Source organism: Capsicum annuum, chromosome 4 (assembly GCF_002878395.1).
Source record: "Capsicum annuum cultivar UCD-10X-F1 chromosome 4, UCD10Xv1.1, whole genome shotgun sequence".
NCBI classification, from domain to species: Eukaryota; Viridiplantae; Streptophyta; class Magnoliopsida; order Solanales; family Solanaceae; genus Capsicum; species Capsicum annuum.
This window is the reverse complement of record NC_061114.1, coordinates 190,469,484-190,485,845: the sequence shown is the minus strand read 5'-3', so window position 1 is coordinate 190,485,845 and position 16,362 is coordinate 190,469,484. Positions and strand designations below refer to the sequence as shown.

General features: G+C 36.8%; 1 protein-coding gene across 1 annotated transcript; it reads left to right on the top strand.

The window, feature by feature from the left end:
* Window positions 1–7,089: 7,089 nt before the first annotated feature.
* On the top strand, window positions 7,090–15,528 carry LOC107867627 (protein LIKE COV 2). The gene is made up of 7 exons (XM_016713948.2): window positions 7,090–7,345; window positions 9,618–9,670; window positions 9,906–10,015; window positions 10,195–10,362; window positions 12,217–12,314; window positions 13,800–13,926; window positions 15,130–15,528. The coding sequence occupies exons 1-7, from the start codon at window positions 7,229–7,231 to the stop codon at window positions 15,231–15,233; spliced, it is 777 nt and encodes a 258-aa protein (XP_016569434.2). The 5' UTR covers window positions 7,090–7,228; the 3' UTR covers window positions 15,234–15,528.
* The last annotated feature ends 834 nt before the right edge of the window (window positions 15,529–16,362 follow it).

The window sequence follows — 16,362 nt, the reverse complement described above, 5'->3', positions numbered from 1 at the left end:
CCTAGAAGCTTAACACACCATCTCTCCCTTAGGATAAAACCTCTACTTTCTGATCTCTAGCTGACTCTTTCAGTTTAACTAAACTGGGATCCCTATCCTGCTTTTCTTTTACTTCCAAAACCAAAGATAAATTCAAACTATTCTGCACCCAAATACTACCCTCTGATGAATCGACTAAGCGGACACCTAGTCGGGCAAACTGATGAACTTCCTAAATTAACTAGTTCTTTCCACCCTCCACGTGAGCAACACTACCCATGGACATCCTGTTGAGAGCATCACCCACTACATTGGCCTTGCTCGGATAATACAGAACACTCATGTCGTAGTCTTTCAATAACTTTAACCACCTTCTCTAATGCAGGTTCAGGTCTTTCTGATAAAACAAATACTGCAGGCTTTTATGGTTTGTGAACACATCAACATGCACCCCATACAAATAGTGCCTCCAAATCTTTAAGGCAAATACAATAGTTGCTAACTCAAGATCATGAGTGGGGTAATTCTTTTCATGGGGCTTAAACTGTCTAGAGGCATAGGCTATAAACTTACCTCTATGCATTAAAACATACCCCAAACCAACTCTGGAAGCATCACAATATACAACAAATCCATCAGAACCATCCGGTAAAGTCAAAACTGGGGCTCTAGTGAGTTGAGTCTTCAACTCCTGAAAACTCTTCTCACAAGAAACTGACCACTGGAACTTAACTTTCTTCTATGTCAATCTGGACGTGGGGAATGCAATAGACAAAAATCCCTCAACAAATAATTGGTAATAGCCTGCCAAACCCAAGAAACTCCTGATATCTTATAGAGAGATGGGTCTAGGCCAGTTCTTCACTACTTAAGTCTTTTAGGGATCAACTCTAATGCCATCACCGTAAACTATATGACCAAGAAAAGCTACTGACCTTAGCCAAAATTTGCATTTACTGAACTTTGCGAACAACTAATAGGTTCTGAGAGTTTGTAATACTATTCTGAGATGGTCTTCATGATCATGCTCATTGCAGAAGTAGACAAGAATGTCACCAATGAAGACTATGATGAACATGTCGAAGTATTATTTGAACACACGGTTCATCAAGTCCATGAAAGCTATTTGGGCATTTGTAAGACTAAATGACATGAAGAAGAATTCGAAGTGACCATATCAATTTTTGAAAATTATTTTTTTCAGAATGTCACATTCTCTAATTCTAAGCTGATGATAGCCTGATCTGAGGTCTATCTTAGAAAAGTAATTGGCACCCTGAAGTTGGTCAAATAAGTCATCAATTCTGGAAAGTGGGTACTTGTTCTTTACTGTGACTTTGTTCAACTGAGGGTAGTCAATACACATTCTGAGAGAACCGTCTTTCTTACACACGAAGAGAACTGGTGCACCCTACAGAGAGACACTAATTCTGATGAATCTCTTATCTAAGAGATCCTTCAATTGTTTTTTCAATTCTTTGAGTTCTGTTGGAGCCATTTTGTATGGCAGATAGAAATAGGCTAAGTATCTGGAAGAAGGTCTATTCCAGAGTCAATTTCTCGCTCAGGAGAGATTCCAGAAAGATCTTTAGGTAACACATCTGGAAATTCACATACTACTAGAACTGACTCAAGACTAGGAGTCTCGGAACTAGAATCCTTAACTCAAATAAGATGATAGACACACCCCGTAGATATTATTTTTCTCGCCCTTAGGTATGAAACAAGTTGACCCCTAAGTGTTGAAGTACTACCCCTTTATTCTAGGACAGGTTCATTCGGGAACTGAAAATAGACAACCCTGCTTCTACATTCAATCGAAGCATAGCATAAATGAAGCCAATCAATGCCGATAATGACATCAAAATCTGTCATCTCTAACTCTACTAAGTTTGTTGAAGTAACTTTCTGAGATACCACAATCGGACAGTTTCTGTATACCCACCGGGCTATGATAGATTTACCTACTGAGGTAGAGACTAAGAAAGGCTCTACTAAGATTTCGGGCTTGATTTCGAAGTCAACAGCTATATAAGGAGTTATAAAGGACAAAGAAGCTCCTGGATTTAGCAAGGCATAAACTTGTAACGTACCACTGACCACATCAGGAGAACTTTCCTGATCCTGTCAGGACTGAAGTGCATAAAGTCTATTTGGGCGTTGCCCACTAGTGCCACTTCCTGCTGATTCGGACATCCAGATTGAGTTAGAGAACAACTATGCTAACTCTGCGAACCTACATAAGGACACTCTCTGACCCTATGGCCTTACTTTCCATATCCGAAACATACATCAATGTCAGCTCTACAGACACCTTGATAGATTTTGCCACACTTTTGACAAAGAGGATTTGTTCAAACACTGCTAATTCTACCCTGAGGTTTAGGGCCTGGTGCCCTATCTTTGTTACTATTTTTGAACTTAGGTGTCAGAGCACTGGCTGAGGATGGAGCCAGAACTGAGGATTTCAGGCAGAACTGAGGACGATTTCTACCCTCTGACTTAGGCTGAGTAAAGTTGAAGCTACATGTTCTAACTCTCTTATTCTTCCTCTTCTTCTCCTTATTCTTAGCCTATTCTATCTGCTGAGCCTGGATCATAAGCCTAGATATGTCTATCTCCTTAATCAGCATTGTGGTCCTATACTCCGTGACCATATTGTTAGACACACCAAATACAAACTTACTCATCTTAGACCTGCTATCAGCTACCACATGAGGGGCATATCTAGCTAAATAAGTAGACTTGAGATAATACTTTTTCACTGTCATATTTCCCTATTTTAGATTAATAAACTCCAAAACCTTGGCTTCCTTCAACACTAGTGGGAAAAACCTATCAAGGAAAGCAGTAGCAAACTTCTCCCATTTTACGGGCCCTACATCTGCACCCCTATCTGCCTTTTACTGCTTAAACTATATATGAGACACATCCTGCAATTGATATGCATCTAACTCAGCACTCTTACTGGAAGTCATCCTATGATATCTGTGACTTTCTGCACCATGTCAAGGAATTCATGCGGGTCCTCCTCAGACTTAGACCCTGTAAATGACGAAGGATTCATTCAGGTGAAGTCTCGAATTCTAGCTGCATTAGTATTAGCCACTAGGTTAGCCTGAACAGCAGCTGGACGTTCATTTTGGGCTACCATAGAATGAGCTAGAGTGGTGAAAGCTGCTCTAAATTTTGCGTGAGAGACATGCTCATCCAGGGGATCTACCTAAACGGGTGGGGTGCTGACTGATTTCTAGTTCTTCTTTCGTTGGTCCTTTTAGGAGGCATATTTTGTAAATAGAAGAAAACATTGGATTAGACAGAGAGTTTAATTTGAGTCCATGCTCACTCGCATGATATGAATATTGAAAAAAGGGAACTTGTTCCTAAAATACCTCATAGCCTCTTGTCTATAAGTGTGGCGCGGTACACACCCATGCACAAGACTCTACTAGATGTGGTCTTCAAACACCCTAGGACTCTATTAAACCTTAGGCTCTGATACCAAGTTTGTAATGCCCCGAGTCTGTACCCTAGGTGTCACATGGTGCTTACAATTTAAAGGACCACAAGCTAACCCATGACTGGTACCTGCTATATACACTGCATAATAGTACTGAAGTAATGCGAAAATTGGGTTGAAATTTCCATAAGGTTCACAAATAAAATCAAATACTGATAAATGAATATTAAAAACTGAATATCTGTCTGAAATAGTCTGTATGAAAGCCTTTAACTATCTGAATATGGAGTTGATGGGATAAGTCCCTAACTAACTTTGACTACTGAACATATTAAACTACTGAAAAACTAAAATAATAACTCTGTCCTCAAACTATGAGGACTCACCACTATATCTATTGCTGATAGTCTGAGCTGCTAAGTACGGTTCGGAACCCGTGCGTCTGAACCTATGATATGAGATATCATAGCGTAAGAAAGAGTATGCGTCGGTACTTTGAATGTACTGGTATGCTAAGTGAGGTAAGGCTGAATGCATGGGTTCATATGCATGAACAGTAACTGATTGGATAAGAGTTGAAAATGAAGTCATTGAAATATCGAGGTCAAAAATAAGACTAAGTGTCAATACTTGGCTGAAATTTTCCAAGTCTGGGACCTCTTTTCATGCCATATAGGACTGAATTCAACTAGGTCTTTTATTAGGTCTTACATGGCTTTTCCCAAGGATGTCAGCTCATTTGTCAGGGTTGTCAATCTGGCCATCATTTCATGCAAAGATTCATTTTCTCCCATCTTGAAAGCCTTATATTAAGTAAAAAGATAGGCAATCCTGAATTTTCTCACTTGAGTTGTTCCTTTTTGCGTATTTGACAAGGCATCCCATATTTCTTTGGCAGTATTGCAGTTGGATACCCTGTTGTATTCAGAAGGACCTAGTCCACACATTAGAATATTCTTGGCCTTTGTATTTTTCTTCAATGCAGTGAGATCCTCAGCAGTAAACTCACTCTTAACTTTCTTGACAAGTTCTCCATCAACAGTTTTCATAGGGATTGCAAGTCCACCAGTGATTCGATCCCACAACTCATAATCCTTTCCTTGCAAGAAGATTTTCATTCTTGTTTTTCACCAAATAAAGTGAGGCCATCAAGGAGTGTGGTCTAGTGGTTGATTGTCCTTCACTATGGCCAGTAGGTGCTGTGGAATCCATCATGATGATCTTATCTTAGGTTCTAGCCTTATTTAAGATAACCTCGCTTTGATATCACTTGTTAGAGTATGAGACCTATTGATTTACTTAATTTAGCCTAATAGTTGCTTATAGGTAATTTAGCCTAATAGTTGCTTATAGGTGAAACAGGCTATCTAACATATTTCAACAATGCTAAAACACTAAGTAAATGAGATAGTGGATTTCACATGGAAAACTCCCAACTAAAAAAGGTATGAAAAATCACAACATGTATCTCTACAGGATTTCACCCCAACTTCACTAAAATACTTTGATCCACAACAATAGGAAATTACAAGACTCTTGTAATCTAGGAATTATAAACTCTAATTCCTACTTCTACAAATCTCACAAACCTCCCAAGGTATGTGTTCCCAAGTCTTCAAGTTCCCCAACTTGAAGACAATAATTCTAACTCATTTTATACTTCACTGAAACTAAAATTACACAAACAAAACAACTCAAAAACCAACCTAATACATTAAATCTAAGACACCTTATCTTCTTAGTAATAGGAACAAGTTCAACTACTAGTTTCTTCAAGCTTTGGAACTTCCAAGTCAATTTGCCAATTGTCTTTGTCATTGTAAGTGAGTGAGTGACTAAGTGAGTCACTCCTTTATTTAACAACAACTCTCCAAAGAGTGCTTCAACAAATAAGTATTCTATCTTGAATAGAACTCTCAACTTTTTTGAGTTTGTTGTCAAGTGGAAGTCCTTCTTCAAGTTGATCTTCTTGCCTAAGTAGATCTCCTTCAACTCATCTTCCTCATATCTTCAAGTGTTGCACTCAAACTCAACTTCTTCTTTACCACTTGTGATATTCATTTCGAGTTTATCAGAATTAAACTTGCTTATCCATTTCGGACTTCAAGCAACCTTGTCTGCATATACTAGTGAACTGAAACCTATCTTCTTATGATTGAACTAGCTTGATTAACATGTTTCATTCATATGGCAATCATCAAAACTTCATTGATCTAACAACATTGTATTTTAATTTTAAGTTATATATATATATATATATATATATATATATATGTGTGTGTGTGTGTGTGTGTGTGTGTGTGTGAACATGGAGGAAAGATGGTCTTTGCCTTATCAAACAACATAAACGTTGCCATGGATTGACTATTTATCAAAATAGTAAGGAAGCTTTATTCATTAGTAAATATAATTTATATATATATATATATATATATATATATATATCTTAAATATTATGTTAATGAATATGGAAGTTTTAATTTTTATTTACCAATGTTAACATAATCGATAAATGAAGTTCTGCAATACAAATAGGAGACATATTGTGTTTAATATAAATCGATCTCCTATAATAGATACTAATTATTTACTATAATGATGAAAAATTATATGAAGTTATCATCTTTAGCAATCATTCTATTTTGTGCTATGTCTGGTTATTTAAAGATATCGATATAGGACAACTTTACTTCTCTGAGATAAGAAAATTCAACTGCTTATAGATGTAACAAACACAAAAAATTTAATTTAAAGTCAAATTAAAAAAATGTAAATTAATTAACATTCTAATATCTTTGAATTGTGAATAATATAAGGAAAAAAGTATCGTTTTCACCCCAAACTATACCCGAAAAGTCGAAGCCACACCTAAACTATACTAGTGACCTATTACACACCTAAATTATAAAAAAGTGAAACTATTTACACCCTACCAGACTACCACCACTTGCATGTGGTGTAGTGTTTTACACGCGCTGCCACGTCAGCACCATGTCAGTAAAAAGTATCATTTTTTTATAGTTAAGGTGTGTAATAGGTCACTTATATAGTTTAAGTGTGGATTCGACTTTTCGACTATAATTCGGGGTGGAAACGATGACTTTTCCCTTAATGTTTTTAGCCGTTTACTTTTATTATTTAATAGGCTAGACGCGCCTAAAATAAGTGTAACACACGCGCCATTGTCGCGGGGAGGTAATAGTATCACTTTTATATAGTTAAGATGTGTAATAGGTCACTTATATAATTTAGGTGTGACTTAGACTTTTCTTGTATAGTATGGGGTGGAAATGATGTCTTTTCCCATAATATAATAAGAAAAAAATATGAAACATAAAAATATTTTTACAATTAAATTATTATTTTTTTCATATAGATTTGATTAGAGGTGGGAGAGGGGTCAGTGAGGATGGAGGCATGTGGGGTGCGGGGTGGTAGAAGTTATTATTTATTTATTATTTAAAAAATTAAAGCAGGGCAGTGGCGGTGGAGGTTGGAGGTTGAGAGCAGGTAGAATATTTTTTTAGTTTTTATGCGCATTTTCTGAAAAATAATATGATTGTTGAATTTTTTTAAAGATAATTTGATCAAACGTGTTCAAATGAGACCTTTCAATATAAATAATAGATATAATATTTTGATTTTATGTACTCGCGTGAATATGCATACTAGATAAGTTAATATGAATTAGAGGGAATAGTAATAATTTGTTTTTGGACACGGACCACCCTGTAAAAGCAACAAATTAGCAATAAAGCCCAATATTTTTGAGAAAATAGCTCTGAAAAAATGGCGGAGGATAAGAAAGAGAAGGAGTCAACGTCGAGTTCGGCGCTTCGGAATGAAGAAGATCCCGAAGATCCCGTCAAATCTCCTCCTTCTTCCCCCAATTCCTCTACTCGCAAGGTTCGTTATCCCCCAAATAATACCGTATATTGTATAAACTGTTCAAAGAATTTTACACTATAATTTCACTAGTTATTTACTACTATATTCTTTAGATTAATAGATCGAATAGAGTATACCCATATTGTTGTTCAACTTCTTAACTGCACTGGCAGAACTAGGATTTTCATTAAGGGATTCAAAAATATAAAGAAGTAAATACACGAACAAGCCAAGGATATTTAAAATCTATTATGTATATAAAATTGATGTGAATCCTCTTACTCTATACCGAGCTAAGCCCTTGGTTGAATGCATCTTAATCTCGCGTGGTTGCCATGAAAATTTGTGGGTGATGAGTGAAGAAAAGCTATGCATTTATATACATTTGAAAAATGCTAATTTTATGAACATGGTAATTAACATTTGAAGCCACTTGAAAGGACTTTTGAAATGTATCTGAATGAGATTTACTAGGTGAAATGTAATAATATTAAAAGATAATGATACTGTATGATATATGAATCTCAAAACTTTGGCTACCTTTTTTCATTTGGTGAAGCTAAATAAAATTGTAGTGAAGTCTGAAATGTTATGGTTCTCTGCTTATGTTAGTTAATGATGGGTGGCGGGGTGTCTAGTGGTGTAGTATAGAGGATGTTCTTGGACCAGGAAAATAAGTGGATTTCTTACTTATTTTCTTGTGTTCGGTATCTAAGTAAAAATATTATCTGAAAAGTATTTGTATATAATCTAAACCAAAACTGTGAGAGGTGGGTGGGGGGGGTGGGAGTGGGGGTAGTGGGGGTAGTGGTGTGGAGTTGTGGGGATGGGGCTACAGGAGTGGGGGTGAACATGAGGCGTGTTGGAAGGGAAAGAGAACACAATCAATGTGGAATGCCACTTGTGGAACTTGATTTTTAGAAAAAATATTTTTCAAAAATTTTGACCAACTGAACATGGGAAAAATGGAAAACATTTACTGAACACACACTTGGTTTTGTTACAGATTCTTTAGGCTATTCTGGGTTTGTAGCTGTCGAGTGATTTTCTAAGTTTGGGGGAATATCAAAAGTCCAATCTTTGGTGGACAAGGTATGCCCAAAATCAGATTGAAGGAAGTTGTCTTAAACGTCTTTGAAGTCTTGGATAAAGCAATTTAGCTAAGAACAGAATATACAGGATGCTAAGCAAATGGTCAATTAAGCAATACCAGTTAGTTGGAATTAAGCTAATTATCCCTGTAAAGATAAGTGTGAGATTAGAGAACTCTTAATTCAGTTATCGAACAAAATGAGTTGACTGGAGAGGTAATGATATAGAGGACTTATATAGATAACTTGGGTTGATTTTTGATTGAGGCATAGATGATTGATATTGAAAGTTCATCCGCATAATATTACTAAACAAATGAATCCAGGCGGCAATAAATCAAAGTGTAGTAGCACGATATTGCTTGGAAATTTCAAAGATAACATGTTTTTGACTGTCAAAATGATTGGTATCTAATTAAATGATAGTGGTGTCATTATTGATTTCTGTAGCTCAATACACAACTTGTCATGGCTACATTCTTTTGGTTGTAACTTCTCCAGCATTATCTTTTGTTGCTTGTCAACAATAAAAGTTAGTTCATAAATAAAAGGTTCTTTGGTGCTCTAATCATTAATCAACTAATTTCCTGTCAAGAAAAATACTTGTTTGATAGAGCATATTCCATTCCAAATCCTTCCTGATTCCTCCCAAGGAAAATCTCGAAGGATCCCAAATTGATGGGTTAGTTTGGCTTACTCAACAAAATCTCTAGTGTTATATTCTGCAACTATTTCATAGATCTCCAAAGTTTGATCAAAAGTACTACTGTTTCAATTTCTTGCCAGCTCTTCATACGTAAAACTACTGATCATTTTCATTAAAAAGGTAATTATCGTTCCTTTGTTTCCTTTGATAAGGTATAAAAAGAGAGAGTTGAACTAATTGGTTTGACGACTATACACAATTACTCAGATATTCTTTGTTTAGATCTCCTGGCAAATGATAACAGAGAGAACCATTAAGCTAGAAATTGGTGTGGCATCACAAATGAAGTGTTGAAGAATTGTGAGTAGAATTCTAATAGTAATAGGTTCTTGCTGGTTATTTAAAAATAAGTAACAGTTGTTGCTGGAAATGTACCTGTAAATATTAATTCACTAACATCTGGAGGTATTGTGAACAAATACCATGTTTGTTCCTTTCTATTTCTTTCATTATACAAAAACTCAAGTACTTATTCTGGCATTTATTTTATCAGGCTTGCTATGCTGTTCTTCAAAGTTGGGTGTCAAAGAAGTTCATGACTGGATGGTGGGTAGCTTATCAAAATCCCTAATCTTTGATCTTGGAAATGTACTTTTTTTGGATTGTGGGATACTCTTTCTTTCTCAGTGACTTGTCCCTTGGAGACAGGATTGAGAAGTACCATGCATGGTCCCCTGTCCGTTCTTTCTATCAGTATCTCTCTAGTACATAGGGTGCCTATTTCCTTTGTCTTATGTGAATCTCTACATACTAATTTTTGGTGGATATTGCCTATTCACAGTGTGGTCCTCTTCCCCGTGGCTGTTACATTTTTCATCACTTGGTGGTTTATTCAATTTGTTGATGGTTTCTTCAGCCCTATATATGAAAGACTTGGTATTAACATATTTGGTACGTCACTTTGGCATTGCAGGATTTTATTTCCCATTTCGCTTGCTGTAGTAATCTTTGATGCATTGATCATGTTGCTAGTTGTGGTATTTCTGGTAAATTATTAACAGCATCATAAGTTGTGTCTTCAGTAAAAGCCTGTGTAGCTAGTAAACTAAGTGCTTCCCTTGTACTTACAGGCCTTGGATTTGTCACATCGATAACCTTCATATTCTTTGTCGGCATTTTTGCTTCATCATGGCTGGGTTCAACAGTTTTCTGGATAGGGGAATGGTTTATAAAGAGAATGCCCTTTGTGAAGCATTTATACTCTGCATCGAAGCAAATTAGTTCTGCTATTTCACCAGGTTATCATTGTTGTTGGTTGCAGCTTTTAATTTCCTAATGATGAGGTATTAATGAGATATAGATATGTTGAATGCAGATTCAGCTTTGATAACTAATGTTTGAAATCCCTTTCCAATCACCATGACATAATGCTTCCCTTGGACAAAATGCAGAAGCTTCTGTTCTTCAGAAGCTAAAAGAAAGTAGTTTCTTCCTGAAAGCACTTCTGTAAAAAATAACTTAAAAAGCACTTTAAAGAACTTGGCCAAACACTAATAATTGCTGCTCAAAAGTGCTTGTTAAATTTATTGGCGAAACATAATTGCTTCTCACTAGAAGTGCTTTTTTGAAAAGAACTATTGTAATAAACAACAACAACAACAACAACATACCCAGTGTATTCCCACCTAGTGGGGTCTGGGGAGGGTAGAGTGTACGCAGACCATACTACTACCTCAAGAGAAGTAGAGAGGCTGTTCCCGATAGACCCCCGGCTTAGGACCAATAACAGTATAACAAATATAAAAAGTAAGCGCATATAAACTAGTATGGTACACAAAACAAACTAACAGTATAACAAACACAAAAATAAGTGTATAATAAACTAGTACAGGATGCAAAAAAGCCAACATCATTAGCCCCAAACTACAGACACAACACTACGAACCAGAAACTCTAGACCCAAAGGAGCACTCCCCTATTACTACCTCCGCACTCCCACCCCCTAACCTTCTACCCTAATCCACGTCCTCCACACCTTCCTATCAAGGGTCATGTTCTCTATAAGTTGTAATTGTTCCATATCATGCCTAATCACCTCCCTCCAATGTTTCTTCGGTCTACCTCTAGCCCGCCTAAAACCATCGCTAGCCAGAGTCTCACACCTTCGCACTGGAGCATCAGGGCCCCTCCTCATCACATGCCCGAACCAACGTAGCCTCACTTCTCGCAACGTATCCTCCACCTAGGCAACTCTCACCTTCTCCCGAATAATCTCATTCCTCACCCTATCTTTCCTGGTATGTCCACACATCCATCGCAACATTCGCATCTCCACCACCTTCACCTTTTGGATGTGGGAGTTCTTAACTGGCCAACACTCCGCTCCATACAATATAGCCGTCCGGACTACCATTCTGTAGAACTTACCTTTAAGCTTCAGGAGCACCTTCTTATCATGAAGGACTCCCAAAGCGAGCCTCCACTTCAACCACCCTGCCCCAATACGATGCGTGACATCCTCGTCAATCTCACCATTACCCTGAATTATAGACCCCAGATACTTGAAACTCTCCCTCTTCTGGAGGCCGGATGGCTTGAGAGTTTAGCAACTATTGCAATAAACACTTTACAAAATAAGCTGATTGGAAACAGGCTATTAAGTTACAGCTGAGATTCAATTTAATATGATTTACTTTTTAGGATCAAGACATAGATAGGATATTATCTTGTTTCAATCAACTTGTTCAAGTGGTCTACTTCAACTGGTAATGATAGGAGCATATTATGTCCGAACTCTGAAGCACATGGTTGTTCATTGGTTCATTTTATGTTGATGTTTGTGATAACAATGGACGCACATTAGGACATTAGTATTGTTTAACGCATTAGAATGTCGAAGCACACCAGGACAAAATCACCAACGCCTGTGCTTAGGGATGTATTGTTCATGGGTTTTATTTGGACTTTTGATTTATTTCGCAACAATTTATGCAGTTTGATTTGATGGATGTCTATGTTCATAACATACCCATGTCCTGCTATATGTGATAAGTGAAGATGAGAGATTTTGCTGAATTGATGTAGTGCTTATATGTCTGTATCTTGCTGGGTTTGTAGGACTTATTTGATTTCTTTGGCTGGTTTCTATACAGACCAGAATACGAATGCTTTCAAGGAAGTTGCTATAATTCGTCATCCCCGAATTGGTGAATATGCGATTGGTTTCATAACATCTTCAGTTGTTCTCCAGGTAGTTCCATCAGAATATCCTATATCAAAATAACTCCCATCACTGTATCCTAAATGTATCTATTTTTACTTAAATAGTCTCAACCTGTTGTTTTGTACAACTTTAGTCCTATGTTGCTCAAAAACTTCCTTTTTTAGGTTCCATGTCCATTTCTGACACTTTTTGAACCTTAGATTATGTGAAAAAACTGTTGGAGCTTGGAATATTTGTAACAGAATTAAATACCTGATATGTTTTTTATAAATTAATACCTAATATGTTTTCTATAAAATTAATACTTGATGTGTTTTTATAAAATTAACACAAGTGACATCATAAACTTTTTTATATAAAGATGGTAATCTGCAGGGAAAATGTGGGTCCTCCCCGAGTCTCCGTTCTGTGCTTTGGTCTGGGGGAGGGGAAAAGTAGCTGAATGCATTATGTGTGTGGGTGGGTGGGTGGGTGGGGGGTGGAGGTAAAACAATTATGCCGCGTGTCTGGAGTTCAGGGAAGACTTGTGTTGTTGCATGTGTAGCTTCTTATCTTCCTTTTCTTATTATTTCATTTGCTGTTTCAATTTTCTTTTAGTTCTTTATTTTGTCTAAGCATTACACCACTTGTATTTTAGTTTTATATACTCTTCCATTTTTTTCCAGTAAAAGAATTGATTCTTGTTCTTCAAATGCCATTAATCTCATCTGAATTTGACTGTTTACCATTGTCCATTCAAATGTTTTCACAACAAAAAGGGGAAAACAAGATGTGTTGTTACATTTCGACTTGAAGTTATTTGATAATTGTCTGTTGATTAGATATTCCTGCAACATAATGTCTGTTACGGCTCATTATGTTGGATTGGTATGATGGATAGGAACTGCCTATGGGTCTTTCTATCATATATTTATGAATTCATAGACAGAGAAGAAGGGGAGGCTGCTTATATGTCAATCCCTTCAAGCTAGTCAATGAAAGGGGAAGTTTATCTCGTTTACTTCATTTCCAAACGTGCCAAACAACACTAGTGGTATGATAAAACTCTATTGAAAGGAAGTACTTCAAGTAGGTTCCGTTCTCTTTGCATTTCATCCCCTTTTTACCAACATACTGTAGTGCATTACATTTAAGAATTATAAGGACGAGGCGCTTATCCCATTGATTTGATTTCGATTTCCATGGGGGACAAAAGTTTGGACTTTAAGCTAGAGCTTCATATGAATGCCGTCTACTGATTTCAGATGTAGTTCTTACCCCGTAAAATACATGTTATAGATGCATATGTATCATATATGTGGAATTTAGACAATTTTGACTACAATTTCTGCTCTCCACGCCATCCCCAGCATTCCATTTCTCTGGGGCGAGAAAGAAAGCAAAGGAGACTACATATGGACTTATCTTGGAGATACTCTATATTAGACCTATTTTTGTACTTCTTGCTTGTGTCCCTATTTTTCTTGTGTCTGTTATCATTAAAGGCTGCTCTTAGCTATTGATGTGTTGCAGAGAGATGATGGGGATGAAGAGTTGTGCAGCATTTTTGTCCCTACAAATCATTTGTACATAGGGGATGTATTTCTGGTTAATTCCAAAGATATCATCAGGCCAAATTTGTCCGTTCGAGAAGGAATAGGTATTTTCTGATCCTACTTTTCTGCCATGCAATTCATTAATTAATGTATATGTATCTTTCACCTTTTTTCAAGTGATTGTTATCATGACTATTTACATTTTGCAGTTCAGCTGTTCCGCTTTACTTGGCTTTAGTATCGGCATTTCTGTTTTTGTTGTCAATTGAGATGTTTAGTCATTTGGAGCAGTATTTACCATTTTTTTTCTCTATTTTGGTGTTTCATCAATCAAATTGACCAATCGTCCGGTCAAACTTGGTCTGTATTTTCTCCTTGGTTAAAGCCTTGTCGGGCATTGGAAATATTGCTGCGGAACGCTCCCTTTATCTGACACTTTCCTTTTTACTCAGTCCAAAAAGAATGGCATCTTTCTATCTTTAGTAACAATTTAACTTTAAACTTTCTATTTACCCTTGAAGAGATGATTTATGGCCACACAATTATCTATGGCTCATTTCGGATCACGTGTTTAAAAAGTCTTCTCTTCCATCCTAACTCCATGTCCAGTCTAACATCATCACATAAGTTGTGACAGAGGGGCTACTAGTTTTATTTTTCCATTTCAATTTACTGGCTAACATGTGTTGCTGACAATCTTTTAAAGTAAAATTATCCGTTTGGAGTATAAAGAGGGGGTTTTGTTGAGAAGACGAGGGGTGCCAGTCAATGATGCCTTGTCATGCGGATAACATTCTGCTCGGTTGAGTGTCCCAAGTTGGTATAGAGAATGTGGTTGTCTCCTTGTATAGTAGTCGTGCGCAATACTCACCTCATGAGCTGGCTTCTGAGATTGAGTTGGGCCTAAATTTCTCTTTTCTTTACAGGCCCTTCAGCAATAGTTCCTTGACTGAAGTTCTTTACATTGTATGGCTACTTTGTCCATGTGTTGTTGGTCCAGGATGAGCTTATCAATTATTTGACATACTCATTTAAGGTAGTGTTTAGATTCTCCAAACCAATCCATTCACCACATGAATGATGTGGTAACAGAAGAAGAAATCCATATAATAATGCAAGCCTGTTTAACATTTTGCTGCTGCATACGTTGTAATCCAGCTAAATCCAAAAAAATATGAATTTATCTTTTCACTTATAACAGCATACATTATGCTCGTGCTTTATGACAACATGAAGTTCTCTTTTCTTGCTTTGTTGCACTTGATAGAATCCTGCATTATAACATGCTTTTCTTCCCTTGTTTTCAGAGATCATTGTTTCCGTGGGAATGTCAATGCCACAGGTGATTTCTCCTATAGAAAGGATCACAAGACAGAATGACCGGATCCCTCTAAACAGAATGTTAAAGTGAACAGAATCGTCATCTCCCGTGCTTATGATTTGCACAAAACTACCATAATTTCACTTTTTGAGGCCTTTTATGATTTGTTTGATTGTTCAGCGTATCTGAACTGAAGCGAGTAGTGACATTCGCGAGTTTGTTGTATGTTTATTCTCTAGGATTAGGAGGAGGAGATAGGGAGGCATTGTTTGGCTGTAGTTGGTTTATTCCTCTAATTAACAATTCACCTTGGTCCGTATATATTCTTGTAACTTGTGAATTCTTGTTTTTGTATTATAAAGAAGCGGTCAATTCAGTCATCCAATTTTCAATTTTGTGTTTCGTTTTCAGAGGACATGGTGTAGTTTCTTGGATTGGATAAATGGGAGAATTTTTTATTTTTTTTGGCAATGATAAATGGGAGAATACTCTTCCCTTTTTTTCTCTAAAAAATAAATTATAAGAGACGGTTCATCTAAAGAAAGTCTTTTTTTTTGGTATTTCCCTTAACTAAGAATCTTATATTCCGGCACTTGTCAGACATTTTTGTTGAACAAGGATGAGACTTTGCAAGAGGTAAATCTCAGTTGAAGGGAGGAGAAAGTTTCTTTAAATATGGTGAAGTTGCTTTTTTCCATTGTTAGATATTTATATGAAGCATATACTGTATACCGATTGGCTATACCAATACGGTCTTCAGTGGGATGATTCCAGGTCTCGAGATCGGAGGTCTTGAGGTCAAATTTTTAAGAAAGGAAAAACTTCTGATCGAAACGCTGTCCACAGAATAGTGTGAATTTTAATTTAGTGAAGTTCCATAGTGGATATCAAACATGTGGTGAAAAATCAAGTAAACAAGAATTTACCAATGCGCTATGGATATTTCCAATCAGAAATGTCGTTTGTGTGGTTATCATTTAACTAGGTCAAAACTAGGGAATAATTAAAATTAGAAATTTTAGGTTAGATTAAATATAGTAATGAGGTGCAGCAAGCAGCTGGAGTAGCTCAGTTGGTTCGAGCGTGTGCACCTTAACCTCAAGGTTGAAGGTTCAAACCCTTCCTCTGCACTAATTTTCCTGGCTCACCTTGGTTAAGATTTGGGATTCAACCCCTTCCTCTAATTCTTTTCATCTGTACGCCCCCCCCCCCCCCCCCC